General features: G+C 40.5%; 1 protein-coding gene across 9 annotated transcripts in view; it reads right to left on the reverse strand.

Annotated features, from left to right (window-relative positions):
• HDAC9 (histone deacetylase 9) overlaps nt 1–26,930 on the reverse strand; it is a 491,942-nt gene that overhangs the window by 282,509 nt on the left and 182,503 nt on the right. For 4 of the 9 annotated variants that reach the window (XM_087773615.1, XM_087773600.1, XM_087773625.1 and 1 more), the window contains one exon: nt 3,891–3,953. The exons of 2 other annotated variants lie outside the window; for them this stretch is intronic. In XM_087773615.1, coding sequence (XP_087629741.1) covers nt 3,891–3,953 — 63 coding nt within the window. Of the gene's footprint in view, nt 1–3,777; nt 3,997–4,083; nt 4,722–26,930 lie in introns of those variants that run through there. 3 more of the 9 variants (XM_087773634.1, XM_087773608.1, XM_087773660.1) reach the window with 3 other exon arrangements.

Consider the following 26,930-nt stretch of genomic DNA (forward strand, 5'->3'; position numbering starts at 1 on the left):
TATATTCCCTTTAGAATAGTTTTGCTCTATAGATTTCTGAGCCTGACAGGTATCATTTTCTGTATTTCACAGAAAGGTTAGCTGACGTAAGCAGGACTGCGTAACTTGCTCAGGTCACTTGTCAAATCAGTGACGAGCCAAGGCTTTAAGCTCAAGATCTCCTTGAACTCTTGATTTTTCAACACAACAGCTTTGGGCAGGAAGCAGATGATCCAATAAAAGACAAGGTGGAATCTAGGCAGGCCAGTGCAAGGCTGTACATCAAAATATGGCCAGTGAAGCAAACTTAGCAACCTTACCCTCTGGAAAAACAGCACAGTATATTAAATCACCAGAAGTTAATGAACTTGGCATTACTTCTTAAAATCCCACATCTACAGGTACCACATCTGAGTAGGTTCTTTCTTCTCCTTTACCCAACTGACACCTATTTGAGTAACGTAGCCCTGCATTAGTTATTTATTGACTACATTTTAATGAGTGTTCTTGCCATGGACTGTGCTGCACCAAATGCTTTTTTTCAAGGACTTATGGTTTATTACTTGTATCGTGGTAAGATAAGAGGCCAGCTGAATGCTAGGGTCCACTGTGGCATTGCACACACATGGAAGTTGAGACTTTTTGGGTAAAACAAAAGCAACAGCATAGTTAAACAGTAATTCCAGCTAAACAAGAGGCTTTAGACTCCAGATCTATTTTTTAAGTCAGGAAACTAAAATAATTATGGTATCAAATCAGAATACATCAGCATCATTTTCTTAAATAAAGATGCACAGCACTTACTGCTGCATTTTAGAGCAACAGTACCATATGGGAGAATCTAGTTCAGTCTTCTCAAGATAGCTGAAACTGCTCTCTGCAGTAAGGTGTAGGTGTCTGCAAATTACACAGCTTCTTGAGTCAGAGCCGATCTAGATTGCTCCATTCATAATTAGACTTTTGATTGGTACCTATCCAGATCATCTCATTCATAGTATGATTTACAAGCAGGGATGGAGACAGACAGGCAAAGCAGTCAGTAATTGAGGGAATACCAGAAGAACTGCTTCATATGACAGAAGTATTTCCTATGCCTGCTATTGTCAGAAATTCTTAGACAGTTTGCTTTGCAAATACGTATCCATTGGCCATTGAATCCGTCCTCTTTGGGGATGGCTCCAGCCCAGTTTAAAATCAGAGTTGCATAATGCATGCCCGTTGCACCTGGAAGTTAGCAAACCTAAAAATCCATTGTTTAAGTTGTGCTTGCTTCAAAGACTTCAAGAATATAAAGGGTGCAGAGTGTACATGTGCAGGGATCTGCTCCGTTCTTAAATATGTGCAACTTTTTAACCTGAGCAAAAGTCACATACATGTAAGTGAAGTTAACTTTAAAGTAACGACACTGTGATAAACAAAATTCAAATGACTGACTCTAGCTACTCCAAACACTAGAGCATATCATCATACCCTGGCTATTTCTTTCCCCCCTACATGCAGCATAGAGGGAGGCAGTACCTGAGAAGTTACCAGGCCTGATCCTGCAAGACCCTGAACTCGAGGGAACTGAAGGCAATCGACAGCAGCACCAGGCTTTGTGGTTTCATGTGATATAAATTAAACTGCAGACTATGTACAATGTCAACTACTTGCAGTCTAGTTGTGTATTTTAAAGGCCAACAGAAACACTGAGGAATATTTTGTGTTCTACAGAATACATATTTAAACATCTTTTACCTGCTAATGTTATTGACTAAGTTGGTTTTTTTAAAAAGTCTAAAAACCCCTTCTATTCTACTTGGTACTACAGGAGAAATTGTATATGTTATACGGGCCTAAGGTAGTATCAGATAAAAATCAACTGTTACATGATATTCTTGTCTCCAGTGAAGAAAAGCAGAGCTATAAACTTACAGAAAATTACCGCCCTTTCTTGTGTTTCAAATGAGAAAATTGCTATTACTCAAGCAACATTAGTTGGCAGTTACAAGGTAGCATAGTGAGCTAAAAAAACAGATTTTCACTTGCGTACAGCTAACTTCAACTTGACATAGTATTAAACAAAACCAACAGGAGGGAGGGGAAGCAGTCAGTCTTATCTCTTTGACCAATACAAAAGCACTGGACACCTGCTGAGCTGTTCAGGAAAACCAAAGAAAAGCAATAATTCTTGAACAAGAGGTCGACACTGTAGATGGTTTGCAGAACTATAACACTTTCAGAGAAACTTCTGCTTTTAGCAACTGTCTTTGCTAGAGCTTCGTTGTTCATATTTGTAAACAAGTTTTTCACCTGATTTCTGTCCTCGACAAAGAAACTGTAATTGGTGGTCAACATCTATGCTCAGAAGTCAGAGAAATAGTAAATTCTTGGAGAGACCCAAAAAGAAACAAACCAACCCAGCAGCTTTATAAAGGAATAGAAAAAATGCCAGTCTTAAACATTACCACTTGGAAGTCTCCACTCCCCTTAGATATTCTCATTATTTTAACCTGCACATAATAGCTTTTCAATCTCTCATTCCCTCCTTCAGTCTGTAATCATTATGAGGTAGCCTTGGCTTTCGATATTGAAAAACACTAATCATGAGGTGAAGACATATCTAAGTCTTTTCTAACAGGAAAGATATTATTATTTGACACAATCTCTCACAAGTTATTTTCATACCTGAAACTCAAAATCTGCTCTAAAATTGTATGTAAGAAAGAAACACAGGTAAAACTTTAAGTTCTTTTTCTATAAAGCAGGAAAAAAAACAGTTTTTTTTTAAAAAACAAACAAACATGGGCTCAACGGGTGTACCAAAACAGGCAATACATGAAGAGAGCTGTGGTCTACACACATAATTAATCTTAAAAACTGAACAGCACTGCCAAGTTTTGTGAAAGAACAAGAAAAAAAAGGGGGGAGGGGGTCAACTAAGACTAAAGTACATGTAAACAATTCACCCTGCATTCTGCATATAGGTTCTTTATAAAGCCAACTTTATGAAAAACGAAGTCAGAAACCTAGATATAAAAAAGATCTAAACCAGATAACATTGCACCTCAAAAGACAGAGTTTCAGCCCAATAAAAACTGAACTGGAATTCACAGAGTTTAAGAGAGAATGAGCAAGAGTAACCTGAAATTTTGACTTTTTTAGCCTGTCTAAATTGACATTTTATCTGAATGGCAACAATTCTTCCAACATAATTCATCCTCAGTACATTATTTGCAGGTCTCAAACACAGCTAGCAAAGAAACTAGAAAATACAAGCGTAGCTTCAGGGAACATCCAGTGTTCTTTCAGAGCAATTTTGAAATATCTTCATTAAAAAACACATCCAATTTACATCTCAGTGAGTCATTACATATGACTACCATCACCAGGTTCACAAATACTTTTAAAGTAACAAAATAAGCCATGCATATTAAAGGCATTTTAAAGTAACACTGTAATGAAAAGAGAAAGGGATTAGTATTAAACTCCCGTTGTATGCAAACTGGAGAAAAGGAAACTCAGAGAAAGCCCGAATCCTGTTTACAATAGACATATGACCAGAATTGCCTACGAGGGGCTCTGACTGCAGCCTCCTGACAAGGTCTGTCTGAGGAAGCCTCTCCCTGTGAATAAGGCTGTACCACGAGCCCCATTTTGCAACCACGCAACAAAACAAACAAGGAATCCCAAACTAGATTTCAGTTGTGACCATTTTGCTCTGGCTGCTCAGCAGACTGAAGGAGGCAAACTCCCTGCAAAAGCAGCAGCTGCTAGCTAACATACTATCATGGAGGTAATTATTTAACAACAACTTACATAAAGCCCACAAAAATAAAGTCACTTCGTTAAAGGAGGGGTGTTTTCTCGTCGCGCTAGGCTGTATCTTCCTGGTCAGCCACTGAAGTCTGAGGTACGGAGCTGTCTCTTACCTGAGCTGATCATACTGTGCATTCTTTGCTGAGCCAAGAGCTGTTCACGTCCAGAAACCCCATCTGAGGAAAAACACGATTCACTCTCGTAAATTGTCTGCAGCATATTCCAACCAGTCTGCACTTCAGCTACACGAGAGATTCATCACTGCACTTGCACAGGGGTGTCGGGCACGACCCTCTGCGGTCCTACCTCCTCCAGCGAGGGTTGTAAGATAATACGCTTCGGCAATTAGCAATGTTTAAGCATTTGCACAAGTATCTATCGGGAGAGGGGAAAAAACCCCAAATCCACTCTCGGCAGCCCCCGCCCGCTGGAAGGGAGCTGCGAGCGCGCAGGGGGCTGTGCGCCGCCGAGTTTGAGCAGTTGTGTTCGGGCAGCCAACGGCAGGTGGAAGAAGAAATGAAGAAATATCTCCGCGCTTCGAGCTTTCTGGCGGGGCGGGGGGGAAACACAGCCTCTTACAAACCATCAAACCGCATAAGCCACCTTTCCAGGGACCGTGGGCCCCCCGAGGGTTTAGCCTGAATTACCCCAGCCCGGACCAGTGCTGCTGTCCCCGCGCCCCTCTCCTCTCCCTGGCCAGCTCTGCCCTGGCCGGGCGGCTGGGCGAAGTTGGCGGGAGCAGCAGCGATAACTCATTTGCATTTGAATTGACACCCGCGTGGCCCAGCGGCGGCAGAAATAGAACAATGGCCGGCCTGAGCCAAAAATAGGTCAAGCATGGCCGGGTGATTGGAGCCTGCATTAATGCGTTTAAAAATACCACAGCAAACACAGCTGTCCAGTCTCTGTCTTTCAAACCGTCGGCGGTCCTCCCTCCGCCGCTCGGCCTCGAGCGCGATTAACCCCTTCCCCCTGCCCAGCCCGTTTCGGTGGGGAGAAGCCGGGGAGGGAGGAAGGCAAGCAGGGAGCAGGAGAGAAACGCTCCTTGCCCGGGACTCGCGCCCCAATCCCTCCTTGCCCTCCCCCGGGGAGTATTCTGTGAAAAGCGAGCAAAACGCCACGGCCGCTGTATCGGTCCTAAAATAACGCCGGGAGGTTTTGCTGGCGATGTGGTTTCTGCCTCGCCCACACGCAGCCATCCTGCTGTTCTATTTTTGCTGCCCGTTTCTCTGGCTACGCCGCAGTTGGCTTTGGCGGGGGAGCCGGGCTGCTGCCTGCTCCCTGCAGGACCTGCAGCCGCCTCGGGAGTGGCGATTTCTGAAGCTAACAGGGCTGGGGGGGAGCAGAGGGTGGGGGCAGATGTTAATGAGGGAACGGGTTTTGTGCGTGCAGTTATAAGCTGCTTTTCCATATTTAGCATGCTTGATATAATTCTTATAGTAAGTCACCAGTTGTGGCACAGCATGTTAGACACGGTTACCAACGATGCACTATTAGGTTGACTTGCTAAAATTTGGAGAGCGGCTGAGCAGCTCACACTTATTTTTAGAAGCATTAGGCAATTTGCACGGCGTCTTTCTCAGTTTTACAAGATGATGTGCTTTCAGAAGAGCAGCGTTTGACAGAGTATCAGACGACAGCACTATGCTCCTCTCTGTCTTGGCAGGTTTCATGCATGCTATGTGAAGTTTATTTTTCATAATGGTATTTCAAAAGTTGCATATCTTGTTTGCTGATTAATATCCCTACACTTAGATAAGTTTCATTTCACTGTTACAGATGGTACTTTACTTCTCTGGGTCCTGCTCTGCCTTACAGCACTTGTTACGCAGGTGATCAAAGCCTGTCACTTACCTACGTATATGGTACAGCAGCCTGACCACTCACCTACCAAAATTACGAGTTCCCTTCCATGTCCCTGCTCTAGAGGAGCAACAGCGGCCACAGAGATGTGATTCCTCACTATAATCGAGAAGCCAATACAGAGGTCATCTCGGAGCTTTCTAGAAATCCACCAAATTCTGAACTATCTCCAGCACCTTTTGCTAGCGAAGACTCAAGAATCTGCCCAGTACTTGAGGCTCAGTTCTGCGTTTTGGTGAAGGATTGCCTGTCTGCTCCTCAACTAACATTTTAGATCATAGCCAAGGGCAATATTGTTTTTTTAAACTTCTCACAATTGTGTTACCGAAGAAAAGACTCACAATAACAAGGTACTGTGGCGCTCCTGTGACATTTGGATACTCAATGGCACCTGGGAGGTCTGTGGCTCAAGTCTCCTCCATCATTCAAAACCTTTGCTTCCTCCGTGTGCCAAATGACCCGGTCCTGCTGAGAGTCAGGATCTGTCCCCTGGGCAGACGGAGACCGCAGCAGCTGACAACGGGGCTTCTCCTACAGGATCCACAAGTCAGCACCTACCACCGCTGAACGCCCCCCTCTCCTTGCCTCCTCTCTTCCCTGCCCCCAGTTTTCCCCAGGAGCACTCCTCCCGGGGAAGCGGCGAGGCTCTGCAGACAGCATACACCCAGCTCTGCGAAGGGGCAAGGACGTCGGCAATGGCAGCACAGGGACAGGTAGGGTGTTACAGTGCACGACGGGGGATGAACATCACACATAACCATCGTACTACTGACAGCTGACAATTTGGTACTGTGAACATTCTTCTCTTGAAAATAAAAATACCCAAATGTTTTGTGGGAAATACGTGGCACTGGGATGGTGCAGGGCAGAAGACATTTAAGACGAGTGCAAGGGAGATCACCAGTAGAAACAGAAATCTCTAACGCAGAAATAGCTTTTTATAGACAGAAGTAAATAAAAAAGTGGAATTGGTTATGCCCTTGAGCCAACCAAACATGACCCTGTTTAGTGATTCAGCGCCTCAAAATAATCAAGTCTCGTATTACAGGGAAACACTGGGGGAATAAGTTAAAAACAGGTCAGAACATGGAAAATGCTGGAGTGTGGGATTAGGTACCCGTACGTGTTTAAAACTTCTTATATATGCAGCTGCATTTTTAAAGGTAGCATTCACAGTTCTGAGTTCAAATACTTCAGTAACTAAAAAAAAGCAAACTATTTTCAAGAGCAGAAAATGTACATTCAGATATTTAGCTGGAAGCGTTCTTAATTTTGGCATATGTATTTTAAACTGACACATAAACTATCCTATGTTAGCCAATTCACAGAGCATAACAACTACAGCATTGTGCTTTATATTTTAGATTATATATAAAAATTATATCAAAATATTTTACTTATGAAGTCAGCCACCCCAAAGTTAGGGCTTTTACAACCTGAATTCTTCTGACTTGCTTCGACGTATTATGGGCCTACTTTGGTACATGCTTAGCTTTAAAACACGTGTGTAAATCCATTCCTTTTCAACATAATATTTAAGCACATGCTCAAATTCTATTGATCGCAATAGAATTTAAACACATAGTTAAACACTTTGCTGAGTCAGCCCAGCCTTTAAGTGCACGATCACATGAGTTTAAATAGCTCCTTTAGAGTCCCACAGGGGAAGGATAAAGGGTTCACGCCTGAAGAAAATCTGGTTTTTATTTTTAAAGCTATGGATGTTATGAGGTGACATTTTCATACAGAAACATGAGGTTTTTTGTTCTGTTTTTTTCAAATGCATTTCCTAAACTTGGAGAACTTTAATGACACTGGAGGTAAGAGTAAACTGTTGAAATGATTTAGCGCTGTTGAGGTGACTCTAAATGCAATCAGCAACTTTATAAGTGTAAGGCATGTTAGTAGCACTAAGATCTCATTCCAGGGGTTTCACAATGCGTTTCTCTTATTTGCCTTCTGAGCTGCTAAAAACAAATAAATAGAAGGAAATTAAATCTGGAAGCTGCATTACTGCAACATTAAGACTGAGAAATAAAGCACTCAAATTAGAAAGCGCTAAGATTTCTACTGCATTATTAACTCTGCAACGTTATAATTAAGTAGCACTTTGCTCTTCTTACTTTCCTTGTTAAGTACAAACAGTATATTACTGTTTGTTTTTAGCATATCCCATTTCTCACTCACGTTTTTCTGGAGCATAGCCTTCATTAATATTAATAGCTTAGTTTCAATTTTTGCAGTTTTCTCACTTGTAAATGAATTCTTGCATAGATTTTTCTGCCATATTGCTCAATTGTAGCATATAAATATTACATACAAAATTAAATAAAGAGATGTTCTCTAGCTTCTAGTCATATGCTTAAATGAGGATACTGCAGTCTTACAGGTGTCCTATTAAACCTTCCTTCAGCCCCTTTTTCATTTGGTAAGTATTCTGTGAAAAAGCATTGAGTAATAACATGCATCAACATCCAGCAATGGATAAACACGTGGGAGCTAAATTAAAGTTGCATGGGTAATGTTAAATCTGGCCTATTTCAGTACTCAAGTTTTGAGTTCTAATCTCTGCAGCCTAAAAAGCTCCTAACTATTTTTTGTTTATCTAATCACCAGGATCAAAAAAAAAAAAGAAAAAAAAATTAACTCTTGTATAGAACAGATGTTTCTGTAGCCACAGTTCATTAGATACCATTAGTACCATGTGAAACCCAAACATCCAGCATAAATTACTACTGCTTATGCTAGAGGATTAACTAGGTTAACAAACAGCAGAAGACTATTACCACAGAGAAGCAGATGGTTTGGGAGCAGAAAGAAATCAGGGGAGATGCCCAAGCGGTCTGGTTCTGCTCCCTCCTGGAACTAAGGGACTGCGTTCCAAACCCCCGGGGGAGTAAAAATGAATCACTTAATCCACGCGCTCTGCTTGGAAAGATGTAGTGTGGGAATATCTCTGATTACTTGATTACTTTTCTGTGTAGCAAGCCTTTGGCGTTGCCTGTGCAGGAATACATGTTGCTTTTTCTTTGCAGTGCCGTGAACCAACGGGACGGGCATTTTTCAAGTGAGGAGAAAACTGCGATTCTATACGTGCTTAAGCTCAATTCAAGCTTCAAAGGAATTTTCTGGGACAAAGACAGACGTATCTGTAGCTTTAGGGGATTTTGTGACAAACAATGGGAGAAGAAAACTTTACAATGTTTTCAGGATAAGGAGCGTTACGCTAGATAAATGTATGGGTCTCTACCATCTCTCATATAACAATACAGAGTGCCTCGCATCTTTCTCATGCAAATTTGCTCAGGGTTTTTGGAAATAGCTGATGACTTATCACTTCTTTCTCCTCTTAAAATATGCCTTTCTGTTCACATAAATAAGTCTACTAGAAATTAAGTCCTAGATTCAGGACAATACCTCAACACCACATACTTGATTATAAGCACGAGGCTTAAGTTAAGCCTATGCTTAAGGGCTTCATAAATTCAAAGGTACTTTCCTGAATCACAAAGCTCAAATAATTTAAAAAAACAGAGAGAGCTATCAAATAAATAAATAATATTTAGGTTAGGAAGTACATACACAATTCAATTATTCTGCTGACACAGTTATTTATCAGGTTGGAACTAAAATCTCCATATTTTGTGGCAAGGCTGAGGTAAACTGCATACAAACAACACAAGCCATGTAGCCAAAAGCAATGTCAGATATCGACAAATAAATGCCTCAGACCAGCAAAGCACTTTGCCCCTTTTATGCCATTAATGAGGCAAGTAGAGATATGAGCAATATGAGATTTAGCTGGTCATCCATGGATATGCCCACTTTCTTAGAGAGACATTACTGCATATGTGCACTGCATTGCCATGTCTAGCTCCACCGACATATCTGGATGGACATACATAAAGGAACCCTAAAGAACATAACCTGTGACAGCTTGCAGTACGTTCAGCATACTTCAAGCATTTCAAGCTTGTTGTGCATCTACTGAGCAGATCATCTGTACCTCCATACAGCGTTTGGCACAGGATCTCCTGATGCTGGTTAGTCTGGCAGGTCAGATCAACCCACCTGGACACCGGGAATTCCTGGATGACAGACTACTGTAAAGTGCCCATGGCTGGTGAACCAAGAGGAACACCATCTCTAGCCTGTAATATATGCCTGGGTTTAAGTGCTTTTTTGGATTTAAGCCAAGAAATGTAGGCCACGCTTGCTGGCTGGAGAACTGCGTTGTGAAAACCAATGGCTATGCAAAAGATTTAGGATCACAGCAGAAGACAGCCAACTAAATATGAGCTCCTAGGATTACACCAGGACCAAAAAGGCTAACAAAATCCTTGGATATATAAACAAGGTTATAATGAGTAACAGTAGTGAGGTGATATGCATCTACCAAAGAGCATATTCTTGGGATACTGTAACTCATTCAAGTATAGATACTTGAAAAAGAATGCTGAAAAACTGAGGATAGATAGACATGCCACAAGCATAAAATAGGTTTGGAAAACCATTGGATATTGGAAACTCAAACACCTGAGATAAACTGAGAAGTTTACTGAAGAAGTTCAGGGGTAGCTTGGCACTGTCTGTATATACGCAGGGCAAGATATCCAGTAGTGTAGTAAAATGCTCTTTATTTTAAGAAACAAGGCTTTAAGAAAAATCGATCGATTAGAAAAATTCAAGCCAGAAGCAGGCATGCATTTTAAACACGTTTTAACACTGCAGCAACTTACAAATGAGCTTTACATCAGTAGTGGCTGTGTCTCTGGAAAGAAAGCTCTAATACTTCTATAGGGCAAATTTAAGGCAGGTTTTGTTGTAGGACTCCAAGTTAGACAGGTCAGATGTGGTGATCAAGGGGCTAACTCCAAAGCTACTAAGAACTAGTAAGAATTACTGCTTAACTGCTAGGAATAATAAGAACTAAATAGAATAATTATTCCTACATCAAAAACAGTTTTCTTCTTTTAAATCACCCTCTCCTGAGAAGCAGAGGTGTGTTTTTTGTTTCTTGTTGTGGTGTGGTTTTTTTTTTTAATCCAGAATACATTCATTTTCCTATGAGATTTGATAATTTTTACAAGAGTAGCACAATGGAGCGCACTGTAAACATCTTGGGAAAAAAGTATTTGTGGGGAAAAAAAAAAAAACAAAACAAAACCATGAAGTGTTTGCTTTGTTTTGCTATTCAAAGTTGCCCTTTTAAGTCAAATAATTAGATCTCCAAAGTAGGGTCTTTCTAAATCCAGGCCTGTATTCATGGAGGGACGAGATGGCTTTACATAACATGCTACAAAGCTATAGTAGATTTATAGTAGACAGATACCCATGTAGACTGGGACAATTGCTCTGTTAAACTTTGAAGCAAGCAAGATGTTTTCTTAAATATCCAACAGTATATATAGTTAGAGAACTGCCACTACAAGCCCAGAAAAAATATTTTACATAGAACACTAAAAACGCCCTTCTTTAATGTGTGGGCCAAGGAACGGACCTGAGATGCCAGGCCCCGTGCTGGGCTGCGGGCACACACCAGTCTCTGCCGCTGAGCTGCCTGCTGGGACCTCCTTCCTCTCCCAGCTCCTCCACCCCTCACTGGGGACCATTCAAGCACATGGAGCAACAGCGTTACATGCACAAACATGCCTCCGAGAGCAGTAACAAATTGACCGCTACTGTGCTATGAAAAGGTCACATCTCATGCCGGTCAATAACGTTGTTATGAAACTACACAAAACCCTCCTGGTTAGCTGGACCAGGACAGCAGTGAAGTTCACTCTCAGTCCTCTCCTGGTTTTTTCAAAATGTTTCACTGAACCCAGATCCAGTTGTCATCTAACTCTCTTCCGCGTCTTGAACTCTGATAAGGAACAGATCCACAAACCACAATGTTATCGATACACCAGCTTGGGAGCTGTTTCTACTGTGCCAGTGAATTTGGGGCAATGCTAAAAGGATGAAACTGTGACTTCAGTGGGTAAAATGTAATTACTTTGCCTGATTTCAGCAGGACCAGGATTTCTCCTGAGGAGCAATATGATCTTAATTTTCCTTGTGGAAGCATCAGATTTATAGACTGCAAAAGAGAGAAAAAAACAAAATACAACTGAAAGCAAGGTTTCGTAATTCTGAAAGGAAAATTACAACACATTTCAACTAAATATAACCTCTCCCTTTAGCTAAGTAAACCACCTTGAAAATCTTAATGCAGCTACTTACTGTAACTGAAAATACCTTTACAATATACTATGATACTGCCAAAACGTGTCACAAACTTGACTTTTGCAAATACAGGCATCCAACTGGTATTCCTAAGGCCAGAATCAGCCCCAAGAAGGCTTTTATTCATACTTCAGGCTCATTTAGCCAAATCATGCAACCTTCAGTTTGCTAGGCAGTCCGTCCCATGGAAGGGATGAAACAAACGGAGAGGGAGGCTACAGCATGTGCCCAGCAAAGTCACACCTCAGCAGGCAGATGTGGGCAGCTGCAGCTGCCGCATCCGCGCATCCCTCATCTGCCCCATCTCTGATCTTAGTAGCAAGAGGCAAGTGCTCAAGCTCTCTAGGACAAAGACGCAGGGCTGGTCCCAAGCCCCACAGTTTTCTGGAAGAACTGTTCACAAAAAAACGTGCCAAATTGTTCTGAGCCTCAAACCACTGTGCAATGGCTAGAAAAACGCACAGGACAGAATTGATAATTTGCATTGAAAGCATGGGGAACCAGGAAGAACATACACTGAATCCATGTTTAGACAACACTCCCATTCTAATCAACTCTTTCAACTCTAATCAACTCAATCAAATCAGCCTTATTTGTATCTTTCAAAGAGTCTGGGAGAGGAAAGCTTATATATTAACTTCAACCTGAAATGCTGCTGGGAAAGGGCAGTCCAAAAATGAATTAATAAATGTAAAGTAACTTGCAAATGCTGGAATCCCAGTGCCACAAGCAGAGATGACAGACTATTTTAGATGAGCTTAAGCTTCGGAGCGGTCAAAATGCAGGATCAAACTTGGGCTCGGGGCCTGTTCTAAAAATAGCATAGCTCTATGGCAGTCATCTATGCACTTCATATTCTGTCGACTGGTAGTCGAGAGAACAGGATGGCGGGATAGGTGATAACGGCAGGAAAACAAAACCTTTCAGTCAACAAATCAGAGGTTCTACGCCATCACAAGTCAGGTCTCATGTAAGTCATCAGTCATGGATGCACTGGCCTGTGTATGTTATGATTGCACTTCATTTCCAGCCCCTTCCCCCACTTGTTAAAGCAGTTGCCAACGAAATAAACTGTTAAGAACATTTCCCTGAGGTCTGGAATATATTCATTTTAAAATCTGAAATTAACACAATTAAAGTGTTATCATTAGTCTATGAAAAATTAAGTGTGTTTTCAGCAGCCCACAAAATAATGCTGTACACAGGCTAAGTGGCAGTTTTGGCTAAAAGTAACCAGCGACAAAAGCTAGACTGTTCAAGGTAGCAGTTACCGCCCATGGACTGTGTCCACAGGAATGAATAAATAAATCACAACCTGGATTATCTCAAACCTTAATTGTATTCTCCACCTCCTCTCCTTACCTCTGCCAGAATTTCTGCAAAAAAGTAAAGCTGAAAAGGCGGAGACAGAAAACTTGGATAACTAAAAAGTGCACATACAGTTTGCAAATGGTTTATTTGCCATGATTAAGGAAGCTTTCTATGTCTCAGAAGACAAAGGAAGATAACTAAAGCTATGAGTCTGGCTTTGTGTTATCTGATAAAGGGGTGCAGCAAAACTGGGCACTGCCTTAACTAACAACAGCTGTACTGTAATAATAAGGCTGAAAAAAACCCATATAAGTAAATAATCAGTGTGATGAAACAGGCTTGAGTTTGGTCAAGCTTTATTTCTTTTTAATTGCCAGTAAGAATGTGTCTAAAAATAGCATCCCTGTGCTTCCCAATATTAATTTGCTTACCATTCTAAACAAATGCTTGTCTCCATTTTTGGACTATACACAAATGTGACAACCTTACACTTACGGAGTAATTTACTTGAAGTAACACAGCAGAGCTGGTTTTATTTAGACAACTTCAAAGAAAATGCTACTGCAAGCTATCTAATCATAGCATTCTCTTTCAATCACTGTTTACAGGCATACAAACTGTATTTCTCTTAGAGACCTTATACCTATAAGTCTGTGTGTGTGTGTGTGTGTGTGTATAAAAATATAAACAGATAAACAACGCACTTTCAGCTACTGGTGTCACACATCACAGTTGAAATACTAAAGTGCGCATACATTGATGTAAACAAAAAAATAAAGCTGAAAGGTACATAGTCAAATGTCTAGCTTAAAACATGTGATGATCGAGTATTTTATTGACTTGGGGCCTAAATCATTACATTCACTTTTGTTCATTTAGTGTCCTCTCAGATGCAGCAGAAGGCCTCCAGCAATTCAGAGAGGCAGTATGCTATTCTGGGACTCACCAGAAAGAGTTGAGAAGTTGAGCAACTAACTATATTTGCAAGGGGAAATCTCCAAGGCATACCTACCAACAAGAATTTCAGGCTAGAAATACACTAGGATGGTTGCCAACAGAAATATTTCATCAGTCAGTCTTTTACAGTACTGTGGCTCTCGTTTTTTGCCAAGTTATTTAGCACTGCAGACACCAGCAACCAACAAGTTTGGTAACTGCTTTCATTTCTCACACTCTTTTTCTGGCACTCAGCTGTTTTGTGATACTTCATCTTCTGATGCCTCTTTCAGGCATCCACCTGCTCGAGTGTGGGGTCCTCCATGGGCTGCAGGTGGATATCTGCTCCACCATGGACCTCCATGGGCTGCAGGGGGACAGCCTGCATCACCATGGTCTTCACCACAGGCTGCAGGGGAATCTCTGCTCTGGCACCTGGAGCACCTCCTCCCCCTCCTTCTTCACTGACCTTGGTGTCTGCAGAGTTGTTCCTCTCACATGTTCTCACTCCTCTCTCTGGCTGCAGTTGTGCAGGTTTCTCCCCACCCCTTCTTAAATACATTATCCCAGAGGTGCTACCACAGTTGCTGATGGGCTCGGCCTTGGCCAGCTTGGAGCCAGCTGGCATTGACTCTATTGGACATAGGGGAAGCTTCTAGCAGCTTCTCACAGAAGCCACCCCTGTAGCCCCCCCACTACCAAAACCTTTCCACGCAAACCCAATACAGTACTAAATGACACATTTATGGAACATCTGAATCAAACCAGCTACTGCAGCAGTCTTGGCACCACTGCACTGCTGATCAGCAGAATGATGTTTGCCTGGATGGGATGCAGGGGCTTCACTGGCAACACCATGTCAAGGAGTTCCCTATGCACTCCCGTTCTCCTGTCTCTGTCCAGCATGGCAAGGTTTTACATTTATTTATTCATTCATTTTAAGGGAATCAGATCAGTTTTCCAATGAAGCTCAAAAAGCACAAGCAAGAAAAGCAAGATCCCAAAAGCACAAGCAAGAAAAGTAAGAACTCTTTATCATCATGAGGTCCTCTGCCTCATCAAGCCACAAGCACAGTGACAGGAGTTCAAAGTACTCCTGACAGTGCTATACTACTCACCAGTGGCATGACAAGTATTCAAGAGGGCTTGTATCTTGACAAGGTTGATAAATCACAGGAAATCTATTCGGCCAAGCCAATATATATAATCAACGGAACTGACTACCCAAAGTAGCCAACATCATATAAAGATACGCACAAACTCAACAGCAGATGTATTTTGAAGGCTAAGGGAAAAAAAAGTCTCAGAACTCCATAAATGAAGTTTTTTTAAAAAACTCAAGTTTCTAACAATTTGTAGTCACAATGGCATAGATCTAAATTGCGTTAATTAAATAAACAATTATGGTCTCCTTTGAAAAGGAGAACAGTATTCTTCAATTCGTTTCTATACAGGATAAACTCTGCATTTTCTGATGATGCAGAAAATGGAATATTGGGTTAAGTAACTTCTACAAGACTTCAGCCGATGCCTTCACTTTTCATAAAATTTCAGACTAAATTTAGGCTACCTTAAGACTTAGGCTAGCTAACAGACTCTTGTTTCCTCCACATCTTTCAATGCTCATGTGCAAAAGTCCCCCACCAGCATGTAATTTTCCTGTCCCAGAGGAGGCAGCAATCGGAGCGTGCCATTTGTGCACTGAGAGGGCAAAGGGACGTTCCCAACTCTGCTGGCGTCACAGGAGAGGCTGATAAACAATCCATATCATTTGGCCACCCCATTTGATAAGCTCTACATTTATTTTTATGGTCTGCGCAAGAGAAAAACGATACACAGTAAAGCTTGCTATATGTTATTCTGCTCGACACACAGAGTTGAAGAGAACTAATTTTGCCCATCATTAGAATTAATAATATAGTTTTCAAATTTTCATTTTGGAGACAAGATACGATAATATCCTATCCAATCTGAAAGAGGATTGAATCCTCTTCCTCTTGGAAAGTACAGCGTCATTACATGATTTCACATACAACAGAGCAAACCAGCCTGAGCACGTCTCGTGCCATTCACTGTCATGTGGAGCCAATAATCTATTTCTGACTTGTACGGATGGCCTGTTCCCATTTTTGACAAGGTAACATTCGTCCCTCTACCTGAAGCAATGTAATTCTTCACTGGCAGAAAGTGAGACCTGCAGCAGTCTTAGTCTGGCAGTACCAAGAAGGAAATTTGCATTTCATTCACATACAGAAAGGAAATACCTGCTAGGTACATACAAAACCCTAGTGCACTTTTTTGGTTTTGTTTTGGTTTTTTGATTCTAGGTCTCTACTTTTGCTGTGGTAACACTGAAAAAGATCATGTGAAGTTTTTTACATCTACGTATTCATCACATGTTTCTTAAAAGTGCAGAATGGTTACTGAATGGTTAAAACAAAAGAAAAAAGAAAAAAAGAAAAGATGTTCTAGTTGGTTGCTAGGGCACTGAGGATTTTGCACTCTTAAGCTGAAGTCACCGATCACAGACTCCCAGTGATCAGAGACCCTGTAACACTCTGTGTTCCAGGCTCCCATCCGTCAAACGGGAATAAACAGCAGTATATTTCACATTACTATTTAAAGGACAAGTGCTTTAAGGGTGCTCAAACATCGTGGAAGCGGAGAACATACACTGTCTTTAGGCCAAAATATTTTTACCAAACTACTTCTACAGTGCACAGTCAGTTAGGAACTGGTAACCTGCGTCCTTCCACAGGGAACTGGCAACACTCTGATTACTACCCATGACTGTCAATGCTTTTTAAAGCCTGTATTATTTCAGATAGCTGATTATTACCAAAATAAAATTGCATGTGATTTCCTCAAACCACAAGAGTAGCTGGGTTTTCCTCAAAAGTTAGAGACAAGCACAAAAAAACTGTGCTTGCTTTCATATTTCAAAAGCTTTTTGTTTTTACCTGTGTTCCCTTAACTTGTCCTTCTCTTCAGAACATTTTATGCAGTTCTGTAAACAGAACATTGCCACTTGCAAAAAAACACAGCTAAAAAAAGTTTCTTACGTCTCTCCCTAGGTTCCCAGGCTTACAACTTAGAGATATTTCCATTCAGAAGGAGAAACAAGACAGCTTAGCAACAGTTGTGGCAAGCAGTGAATCTCACTCATGTAGACACTAAATGCCTGATGTTAAATAACAAGATTGTCTACTTTAGCTCAAGATAATGCTTTAAAAAAAACCCCAACCTAAAAACCAAATGCATGCCTTTGGGCAAACATTTATCTTTGAATCTGTGGTACCTTGATGAATTAGTGAGATCAGCCGAAGGACTTTTTTCCCCATTCAGCTGAAGCTGTGGTCATACACACCTGCTCCCTTTATTTCATCTCTAGCACAGACCTGGCATGGTCAGTTAGTTTTCGGTCTATTTTTGGCATGAGGATATTTGAACAATGATTGACCACGATAAACTGCCTCTGCTCTAGTCAACATTAAACTAGCCAGTCCTCTTTATACCCTTCCCATGAGTCTGGAAACCTCACTTGCAAATAGGGGTAAATATTTCTGTAGAATTTTCCTTTTTACACTGACCAGAAGAACAGTCTTCTTATTGTTGTGGGGCTTGTGTTTATAAATGTCATCCATTCCTTCTTTGTTTACTACTCCCACCAAAAAGGATGGTATTTTTCAAGAGAAAATTAGTAACCGATGACCATTATTTCTATGTCTTTCCTTTCTTGCCGTTAGTCTCTCTTCAGTTATTGCAGAGACAGGACTGTCTGTCCTGCTCTCCTCCTTTAACTCCATCTTTCACGCATTTCTGAAATGTTGACTCCCTCCATGCTTCACTTACTAAAATCTCAGACCAGACACACTTCTAAGGCTTCTCCCATGCTAGTCTCTTGTTTGTGAAGAAGTCTCCAAACGCCTGGCTGTTCTTCCACCGGCTGGCTTAAAATTCTCCTCCTTAGGTCAATACAAGGAATTGAGCTCCATTGCTTAGAAAACCACCGGCATTACCAAGCAATATGGTTCTTATCTTCCATATCTGAATAGGTATGGAGATTACACATACAGCCAAGATATTTCCATCCAGGCTGAAAAAATAATTTGGAAGCAGACTTGTTGTTGTCTCCATCAGATAAAAGAAGAGGTGGTGGCTTTGTACTGTAATTGTACTACCATTGCCATTGCTACTTTCCTGTTCTTCCAGGGGCTCGGAGACCCTTCACAGACTTGTCAACAGTCTGCTTCTGCAAGAAAAGCTCTTCCACTGACCTACTACCAGCTAAGAAAACACCCCAGAATCATTAGAAGTCATATTTACTCCAAACCCATTAATTCAGACTTCATTTCACGGGGTTTTAACTGCCATAATCTCTGCTGACTGTTGAACTCAAAGAGCAGATGCAAAGCACTCCTCAAAGAACAGTTCATGTCAAACATTTATCAGGTCTCCCATTCTTTTAATGCATAAATAAATGCCTCTCTCTTTTACGGTTTCCTCTCTTGTATTTGCTTTCTATAGTTTCTACAGAGTGCTCCACAATCTCTCCTCCCAGAAGCTTCTGATCACTAATTCTCTGTTTTAATCTTCTTCTGTCTATATTTATCACTGTATTTCACAACTTAGTCTCTTACTCTTTGATCCTTTAATAGACATCGTACCCTGCAATTTCTTTATTCTTATTAACAGCCTGAACATTCTTCATCAAATACAATTCAGAATGTGTTCCTTACCACTTGTTTTCTTATTGTACTTGCAAACTTTCATCTTTCCTCTGTCTATAGAGATGCTGCAGAAATTGTTTTCTCAACTGCTGAAATTCGGCCTTTGAGTCCTCAAATTCAAAGAAAACTTCAAACAGCCAATTTTGTCATGTCTCATTCCATTTTTTTGGAGAGGACGATGGTGGTTATAGCATTCAGAATTCATCCCGCATCATGTTTTAAGTTTCATTGCTGCTAACATTGTGTCTCTCTCCTCCTGGAAATGTCTAGTTCTTTAAAAGCCAACGAAAGGCGAGAGGCCTCTCCTGTTTTGCCACCTATTCAAATAACAGAGGCAACTCTGGACTTCAACATTATCATGTTATAAATTGGTGCAATACGAATGGATAGGCAAGTGAAAGGGGAAACATTTAAAAAGCATCATTTCCTTTTGATTATAAAGACTCATCATGTCAAAACTGATGTAAGGACACTAACAACATAGTGTGAGGCTTGTATACTTAATATTCGTCATTTGTAATCATCTCTCCAGAGCCAGTTTTATCCTTTAGTAAATGGAAAACAGAGAGGTATAAAGCCCTATTTTGGGCCAACATGAAACAACGCTAGGCTTTTTATTCCATGAGAGAAAACACTGTTTTCCCACAGTGCACAGAAAGGGAGTTGCATCCTGAATAGAAAAGGAGGAGGAGCGGGGAGGTGGTTGCAGAAGACGGATAGTTACTATGCATCTTGGAAGCCTGCTAGAAAAACAAACACAGAAAAATGGTGGTCTGGGAAAAACCACACTGTTTATCAGTCTGAGACTGACCAAGATACAATGACTTAAAAGCATATGTTCAACGTCACCACACAGGATGAACTTGCAAAGCACACAGCAAAGCTTTGCGAATATGTCTAGGATCTATTTAAAAAAAAAAACAACAAAAACAACAAACTAGACGTGTCTAAATTTCTAGTATTTCTTCAGCTCTCTACGGATACTTTGCTATGCCTGGCTTAAAACATGCTCAAGGCAAGCAAATAAACCTGGCATACAGTAACACTGTCCATTTAGCCAATTCAGCATATCTTCTGACTATCACCAGGATAGTATTTGCAAATTCACTACCATCCTTTCGCTATTCCTCTCTTTCCCCTCAGTCTGCATCATGCTGTGCAGACCCCATACATTTTAGTCATGTGCATCCTGCCTTGACAGTCTTACGTGCTAAATCTGGTAAGGATCTACTAAATCCTTACATTTTCATTTCAAAATTGTGTTCTCATGGCGGGGGGGACGGGACGGGACAACGACACACACGACACAGTTCGTAGTTTTTACTTTAAGAACAATGCACACAGATGGTGCTACAGAAACAATAGGAGACTTTATTTTGAAGCACCTTACAGCCTTGCGCTTACACTCACAGAACTGAACGGAGCTCGCAAAATCCATCATCTAAGCATCTGCAAGACTGGCACCAGTCCTCCTTTATTAACTGAGTATTGATAAATATCATCAAGCATTATGCCAAACAGTAGAAAGCTAAGCTACTCAAAAGGAAGATAGAACAGCAGCACACAAATTTTAAAAAAAGCTCATCTGAGTGACTCAGTCTGTTTTCATGATAAAACAAACTTTCTAGAAGTAACAATAACAAAAGGGAGTGAGATCTATCATTCTACCAAGACATTCAACCCTGGTGTTTACAGGTGCTTTATACCAACTTAGCAAAAAATAGCAAAGAAATTACTAGGTTATATTAAAAGAAAAGCTTAAAATAACCATTGTGAGCTAATGTTAGAGGTATGCAATGAACTAGGTTAGGTCACACCTACAACTTATTATTGCCTTCAGCTCGAGGTCTCCTTTATGAGCCCTACGAATACACTAGTAGAGCTGTTGAGAAGAGCATCATCAGTAAACCTTGTATCAAGCCAGCTGTTTCCTTGTTTTCCATATTTGATAAATACTAACAAATATTATGTCAATTTTCCACTCCATCCTTATTTTAAGAAAATCCTGACAGTTTAGTTGCAAAAGTTGCTGGATTGCTTTAGATTTTCTTATTATGAGAGAGAGAAGTCCAGCAAAGTCACTTCCTCGAGATTTCCTCATCTATGTTGCTTTTATATTAAATACATGGCTAAAGATATGACTGCTGCTGTCCTAACCCCTTCCTCACAAACATGGTCACATCATGTCACAAAAGATGGTGTCATATCTAATATTAGAAACAAATCGCAACTGTGATGATTTTAACACTGAGTCTAACCTTGAGAAATGCTAAGCGCCTTCCAAGAGGTACAGGAAAACAGATTCGAGGGATCTCAGCAACATGCAGATTTTGATTGCAGATAGCAAATCAAAAGACAACAGCAAAATGGAAAAAAAAAAAAAAACAAACAAGAAAAAAAAGAAATAGAGCTAGATTTAGAATAGGTACTGCAGGAAAACAGAGTAAAAAGTGGCAGGATTAGTGCTATCCATTTATATATAATACTTGGGGAATGTTTTTCTAAAGACTAATGTGCTCTTAATTTTTAAAGTTCATTTCAAATCTAAGCCAGTGGCTGACAGGACTAAACCTGCTTCAAATTATATTAAGCCCTGCAGGTTTGTGGGCTATTTGACCCACAGAAAAAATAATGACATTGCATATTAAAGATAAGCCTTAAATGACCTTATTTACTTCAGCATACCACCTGACAGGATCGATGAGATCACTAGCTATTTCTAAATTACCCCAGAGCACAAAAGTGTGGGGGCGGGGGGAGAAAGACATCGGAATATGAAAAAATAACAAAGCCAAAACTATGAAGCTAACAAGACACTTCCTAATTCCTGCTACTTTGCAATTTATTGAATTACACTTCACATCCTTTTCTGTTGTCTTTCCACTTCAAATGCAAACTTTCCACACAGCTCTGTAACTAACCCCATTTGTAAATTACTCAGTATGGGCAATATACCAGATTAAAAATTGTTATAATAATTTATAACAACGACATCATGAATCAAGGAAGACTAGTATCTCACTCTAAATCATTAACAGTATCCATTTTTATGCAAGTTAGCTTGTCTATAGTTATTTGGGACACAATTTTATTTATTTCTGTTTAAGTTGGGAAATGTGGCAAAGATATGTAGTTGCATGAACTATGAAATTTCTTTTAAAAACATATCACATCGATGAATCAATTATAAGACAACATTTCTACCATGTAAGATGTGCAACATATGCTTTACCGTCTCTCTCTTATAGAAGTTTGTTTTCTTCAGATTCCACTCCATCAAAACCTTTCAAATGTAATTATTATAGACTTTCTGACAAGACACTAAACATTAGGTGTCCAAAGCTCAGAATGTCTGACTTCCAAGAGGGACTGTGAAAGCTGCAAATGTATATCATACTTCTCAATAAAGTAAAGCACATGGGCTGAGTTGTTTTTCCTGGTGGAGCCAATGGGGTTTTCTTCTACTGGCCCAAGGAGCTCTGGAGTCCACCCCTGCACCCCATCCAAAAGAGAATGTAGAAAATACAGCCAAGTGAAATATGTATGTCTGTCTCACAGCATAAGGTACAGTGAAAAGATCAGCAGACCTTTTCCTTATTTTATTTTACTTTAGTGAGCCATTTAAGATAACCGTTATCACAGTGAACAGAGACTAGTGCCCAGAAGTTCATGCCACGACCACAGAGACAAAGTATGAAAACTTGAAAAATCAACAAACTTACTTATCAGAATAAATATTTCATAGAGATATGTTATATGAAATATAATCTCCAAAGAATCTGGCTCCCAGCTGTGGCAAGGTCTGAGCTTTCATTCAAACTATTAAGCTTCTGGTACTACGGTCGGGAAGCTATCTGAACTCATGGTATTCAGTGCTATGGAAGAACCTACAGGAGAGAAGGTTTGGTGGAGAGATTTCTGTTCCAGCTTAGAAGTGGCACAGACAAGATTGAGTGAAGAATCAAACATCAAGTATCGGAGCTTTCCCAAGGCGAAGGTGCAAATTCTTCAGAGTCCCCTCCCTTCAACTGCAATCTGACTTGAAGGATAAAGACTTTACTTCACATCTGTCCAATCCATAGGAAATTGCCTGCTGTCACCTACAACTGACAAGCTCCAAAAATAGAGTAAAATTGATCTCAAAGGGAAAAATTGATTGATTAGGAGGGGGGAAAAATCATTAAACAGAAAGGGAAAGAGAGTTATTTACTTCCTTTGAAAGGTTACAAATTAAAATTCCCATATCACTTAGCAATGAAGTATGTGTTCAATACACATGGTTTTTGTTTTCCCACCTGGAGATAAGAGTTGACAGTGCAATTGTTAGCAGAATTACTGCTTCAATAAAAAACTGCCACCATAAACAGTTCAGTTATAAATAAAAAAAGGTGCATTGTCTATTACTGTTTCAAAAGCTTATCAAAACTACTAAAAACCAATTTCATTGTACTAAATTAAGTGTTGCGGCTTGGCAACTTATTACCACAGCTAATTGGAAAGCATATATGAGCCTGGTTCTACCATGCTATGACACGTTAAAATCCCACAAAGGACTCCATGGGCAAAGTATGCATCTGGGTAGAAACAGCTATTTGTGTCAGGTATAATCGCCTTCTTACTATAAGAAAGTATAACACAAACATGAGGCACAATGCTCCTTTGTTATGTGAAACAAATATATTCCCAAATATATATTATTTTCTTAAAATGATATTAATAATTTTCTGGAGTATTGCCTCAAGCTATAGACAAACATCAAAATCTACATCAGCGTCTCAGAAAACAGTTTTTATTATTTGGCAGAGAATTAGTACTGAAATTATGATTTCAAATCTTTATATCCCAGCTATAACCAGTTACTTATGCAATCCAAAATTAACCTAATGAGGATATTCTAGTCTTATGATCTAACAGATTTTTATTTCTTTTTCTATTTGGTATAACATGTCTTTGCATTTTCTCTGTAATTGAAACTATGTTGCTGTACAAGCTGTAAGTTATTTCATTTTGTATTTTTTCTTAGCATTAATAGCAACGCAATAACAGTCTGATTTTTCTTTAATGGAAAAAACACAGGAAGGTGTCACATCCCTTGAGCGTTCGCGGTCCATCTGGGTAACGGTGGTACCACACAGGAGCGCCAGGCTGGCCCTTGTAGGGAGCACCCAGAGCTCCGTTATCCAGTGGCCAAAGTGACCGCGCACCTAGTGTCACACTGCTGGGAGCTGTGACACCCGCTCAGGTAAAAAGCCCTGCAGCCTTGAATTCAAGGCTGGCCACACAGTTGGATAGACAGACTTGTCGGCATGATGTGCGGTGGAAGCCAAGGAAGTCACCTATAGCCAGTGACCAAGTCTCAATATCACGAGTTCAGTACCAGGTGGATCCCTGAAGCTGGGAAAAGGAGGCAAAGACCAACAGCACCTGCCAAACTGCAGAATGAGATCTTCATATTTTTACAATGCAGTCCTAATTTCACAAAAGGCTTTCAGTATTCCACAACCATGTACAAGAAAAGGACCTCTAAAGCCAAGCAGTGGATGCACAGATTGCTCACCATTTGACCCATCCATTTCGCTGGCTATGGCATGTTTATTATTGACAGAGGCAATAAAGATATTTTAGTCTTTTGACCTGGTTAGTTTCTGTTTTTACCTTTTCCAAGCAACTTCAATGTTTACTGAATTAAAATAAATCAATCTTTTACTAACTGCAATCTGCTGAATTTCATGCCTTCCCCTGTCCCTAATGATAATACAAATCAAATATTCTATTTCTAGCATTTCTTGTAAGCACTGTTTATTTTCTCAGTCCTGCGTAACAAGCAGCATAGCTGCAAACGTCAGGTAGGAGCTGGCGTTGCACCATTTTAACTGGTGTTATAAAAAAACCCCATCTTTCATTGGAGTAATCTAAGAGTTTACCTCTCATAAAAATGTCCCACTGGAGCTTACGCATAAGAAATGTTTCATTGCAGGGAAATCCCTTGTTGAAGAACACCATGTAAGGATATTATGAACTCTTAAATATAAAAAGCTGTGGCTTTTGCAAACACAGAAGCATAAACTCCGATACACCATAACTTCACAGAAGTGGATGTAACTACAAACAGTAATTGTCTTGACTTGAACAGCCCGCTCCTGGCTGGTCCTGGTCCAGCAAGACTACTGCCAAAGGCAACAAGGTAGATTTCTTTTTTTCTCACTCTTTCTTCGTTTACTTTCAGTTATATTTAAGTTAAAGGATGAGAACAGCTAAAACAGAAATGGGACACTAAGAAGTGCTAAATCCTCAGAGGCTGCTGAGAGATTACGTGGAAAAACACCCGACTGGAAACACAGTACTAATGAATTTCACGTAGCAAGGAGAGCCTGAGAACAAGAAGACGTCCTTCAGAAACCTGAAGTTGTGCCCAGATGAAAATTATAGAGAGGAGTAAATTAAATACAGAAACACAATAACCCCCCTATCCTACCCTAAAAAGTATAAGGATCAGCTAGCAAAATGACTAATAATTCTGCCTTCAAACACATAAGGTGCAAAAGGACTGTCAGAGCAACTCTGCAGGCCCAGTTAATGCTCAGGATGTGCTAACAGCATCCAGAGAACACAAGGCCATTGCAGTGAGGCTAAACGAATACGGTGCATGCACAGTGAACACTGGCGCCCTCAGAAACAGGGATAAGCGGTGAAATGGTAAGTCTGCAATAGTGAAGACAAGAACTAACCAGGCAGGACTGCAAAAGAGATTTCTGAAACTGAACGGGCAATAAAATGGCAAATGAATTCAAGGAAGGTAAAGGGAAAGCTATGTGCACAAGTACAGCAAACCCAGTTTCACATATAAAATGACATTTTACAACCACAACTACTCAGGAGTGAAATCTTAGATTTGTAAATAGTTCCACAAGAAAACATCTGCTGAGTGCTCAGAAGTCAGAAAAAGTATAATTGAAAATGATATTAGGAAAGGAACAGGGAACAAAATTGAAAGCATCACCACACCACTGAATAAATCCCCAGCTTACATTGATACCTGGTATAGTTTGGGTCCCCTCATTTCAGAAAGGATATAGTAGAATTGGGAAAGATTCAGAGAAGAGCAGCAAGGATATAAAATGACTTCTGGATGAGGAACTACTAAGTAAGTGAGAACTCTTCAGTCTGGAGAGGAAGGATATGATAAAGGTCTGCAAATTCATGCGTGGTATAGAGATGGTGGCTAAGGACCAACTGTTCAGTGTCTTTAAGTACAAGAGCTAAACGTCACCAAAAGAAACTCATAGGAAGTCACTTGAAGTAAAACGATTCAGTTTTTCACAGACTAGATAACATACCCATGGAACTCCCTGAAAAAGGATGTTATGGATGCCAAAAAAGTCCTCTGAGGTGAAAACAGCTGGAGGTTGTGAGATTACTGAAGAGAAATATCATACGTTCATCCCAGACATCTGTTTCCAGCCAGTCCTGAAGGCAGGATACCTAGTTCTTCATGGTGGTGTACCACCACGGCATAGTAAGGAAGCTGTGTATGACACTGTAGCAGGACACTTTCCAACACCATTCTGGAAAGTACTGTCTGTTAGATGGGTGCCATCACTCAGGTATTTAGGTATTTAAAGAACTTCAGACAAGGCCACCTTACATCTGTTAACAGAATCCTGTTGAAACAGAGGTGGAGTTTACTGGTTTTGTATTCAGCCAAAAATAAACAGAAATCTCATCTTCCTCACAAGTCTTATTTTTGGGTGTCTGCTTCAGTGCCTCAGAACAACCAAAGAAAGCAAAGACACAGACACAACACAGCTCAAGTCAGATGTGCTCAGCCTTTCTCCATCCCAGGGGCTCTTTGCAGCTCCTCTCAATAGAGAACTTACTCCATTAGAGACTCCCCACTCCCACCTGCTGTATTTTCTTGTTCCCAGGTAGGCAGTGGGCTCTGGACAGGTCTACACACAGCAAAATCTGGTAGAGCCAAGAAAAAAAAACCTACGGCACATGCGTTTTATAGCTGAAACGCCCCATCACTGCAAAAACCACTCGATGAAAGTGCCAGCCTAACGCACAGAACGAGACTGCGCAGGC

Source organism: Nipponia nippon, unplaced genomic scaffold (assembly GCF_047370975.1).
Source record: "Nipponia nippon isolate SJK-2023a ecotype South Korea unplaced genomic scaffold, ASM4737097v1 scaffold_1, whole genome shotgun sequence".
Classification (NCBI taxonomy): Eukaryota; Metazoa; Chordata; class Aves; order Pelecaniformes; family Threskiornithidae; genus Nipponia; species Nipponia nippon.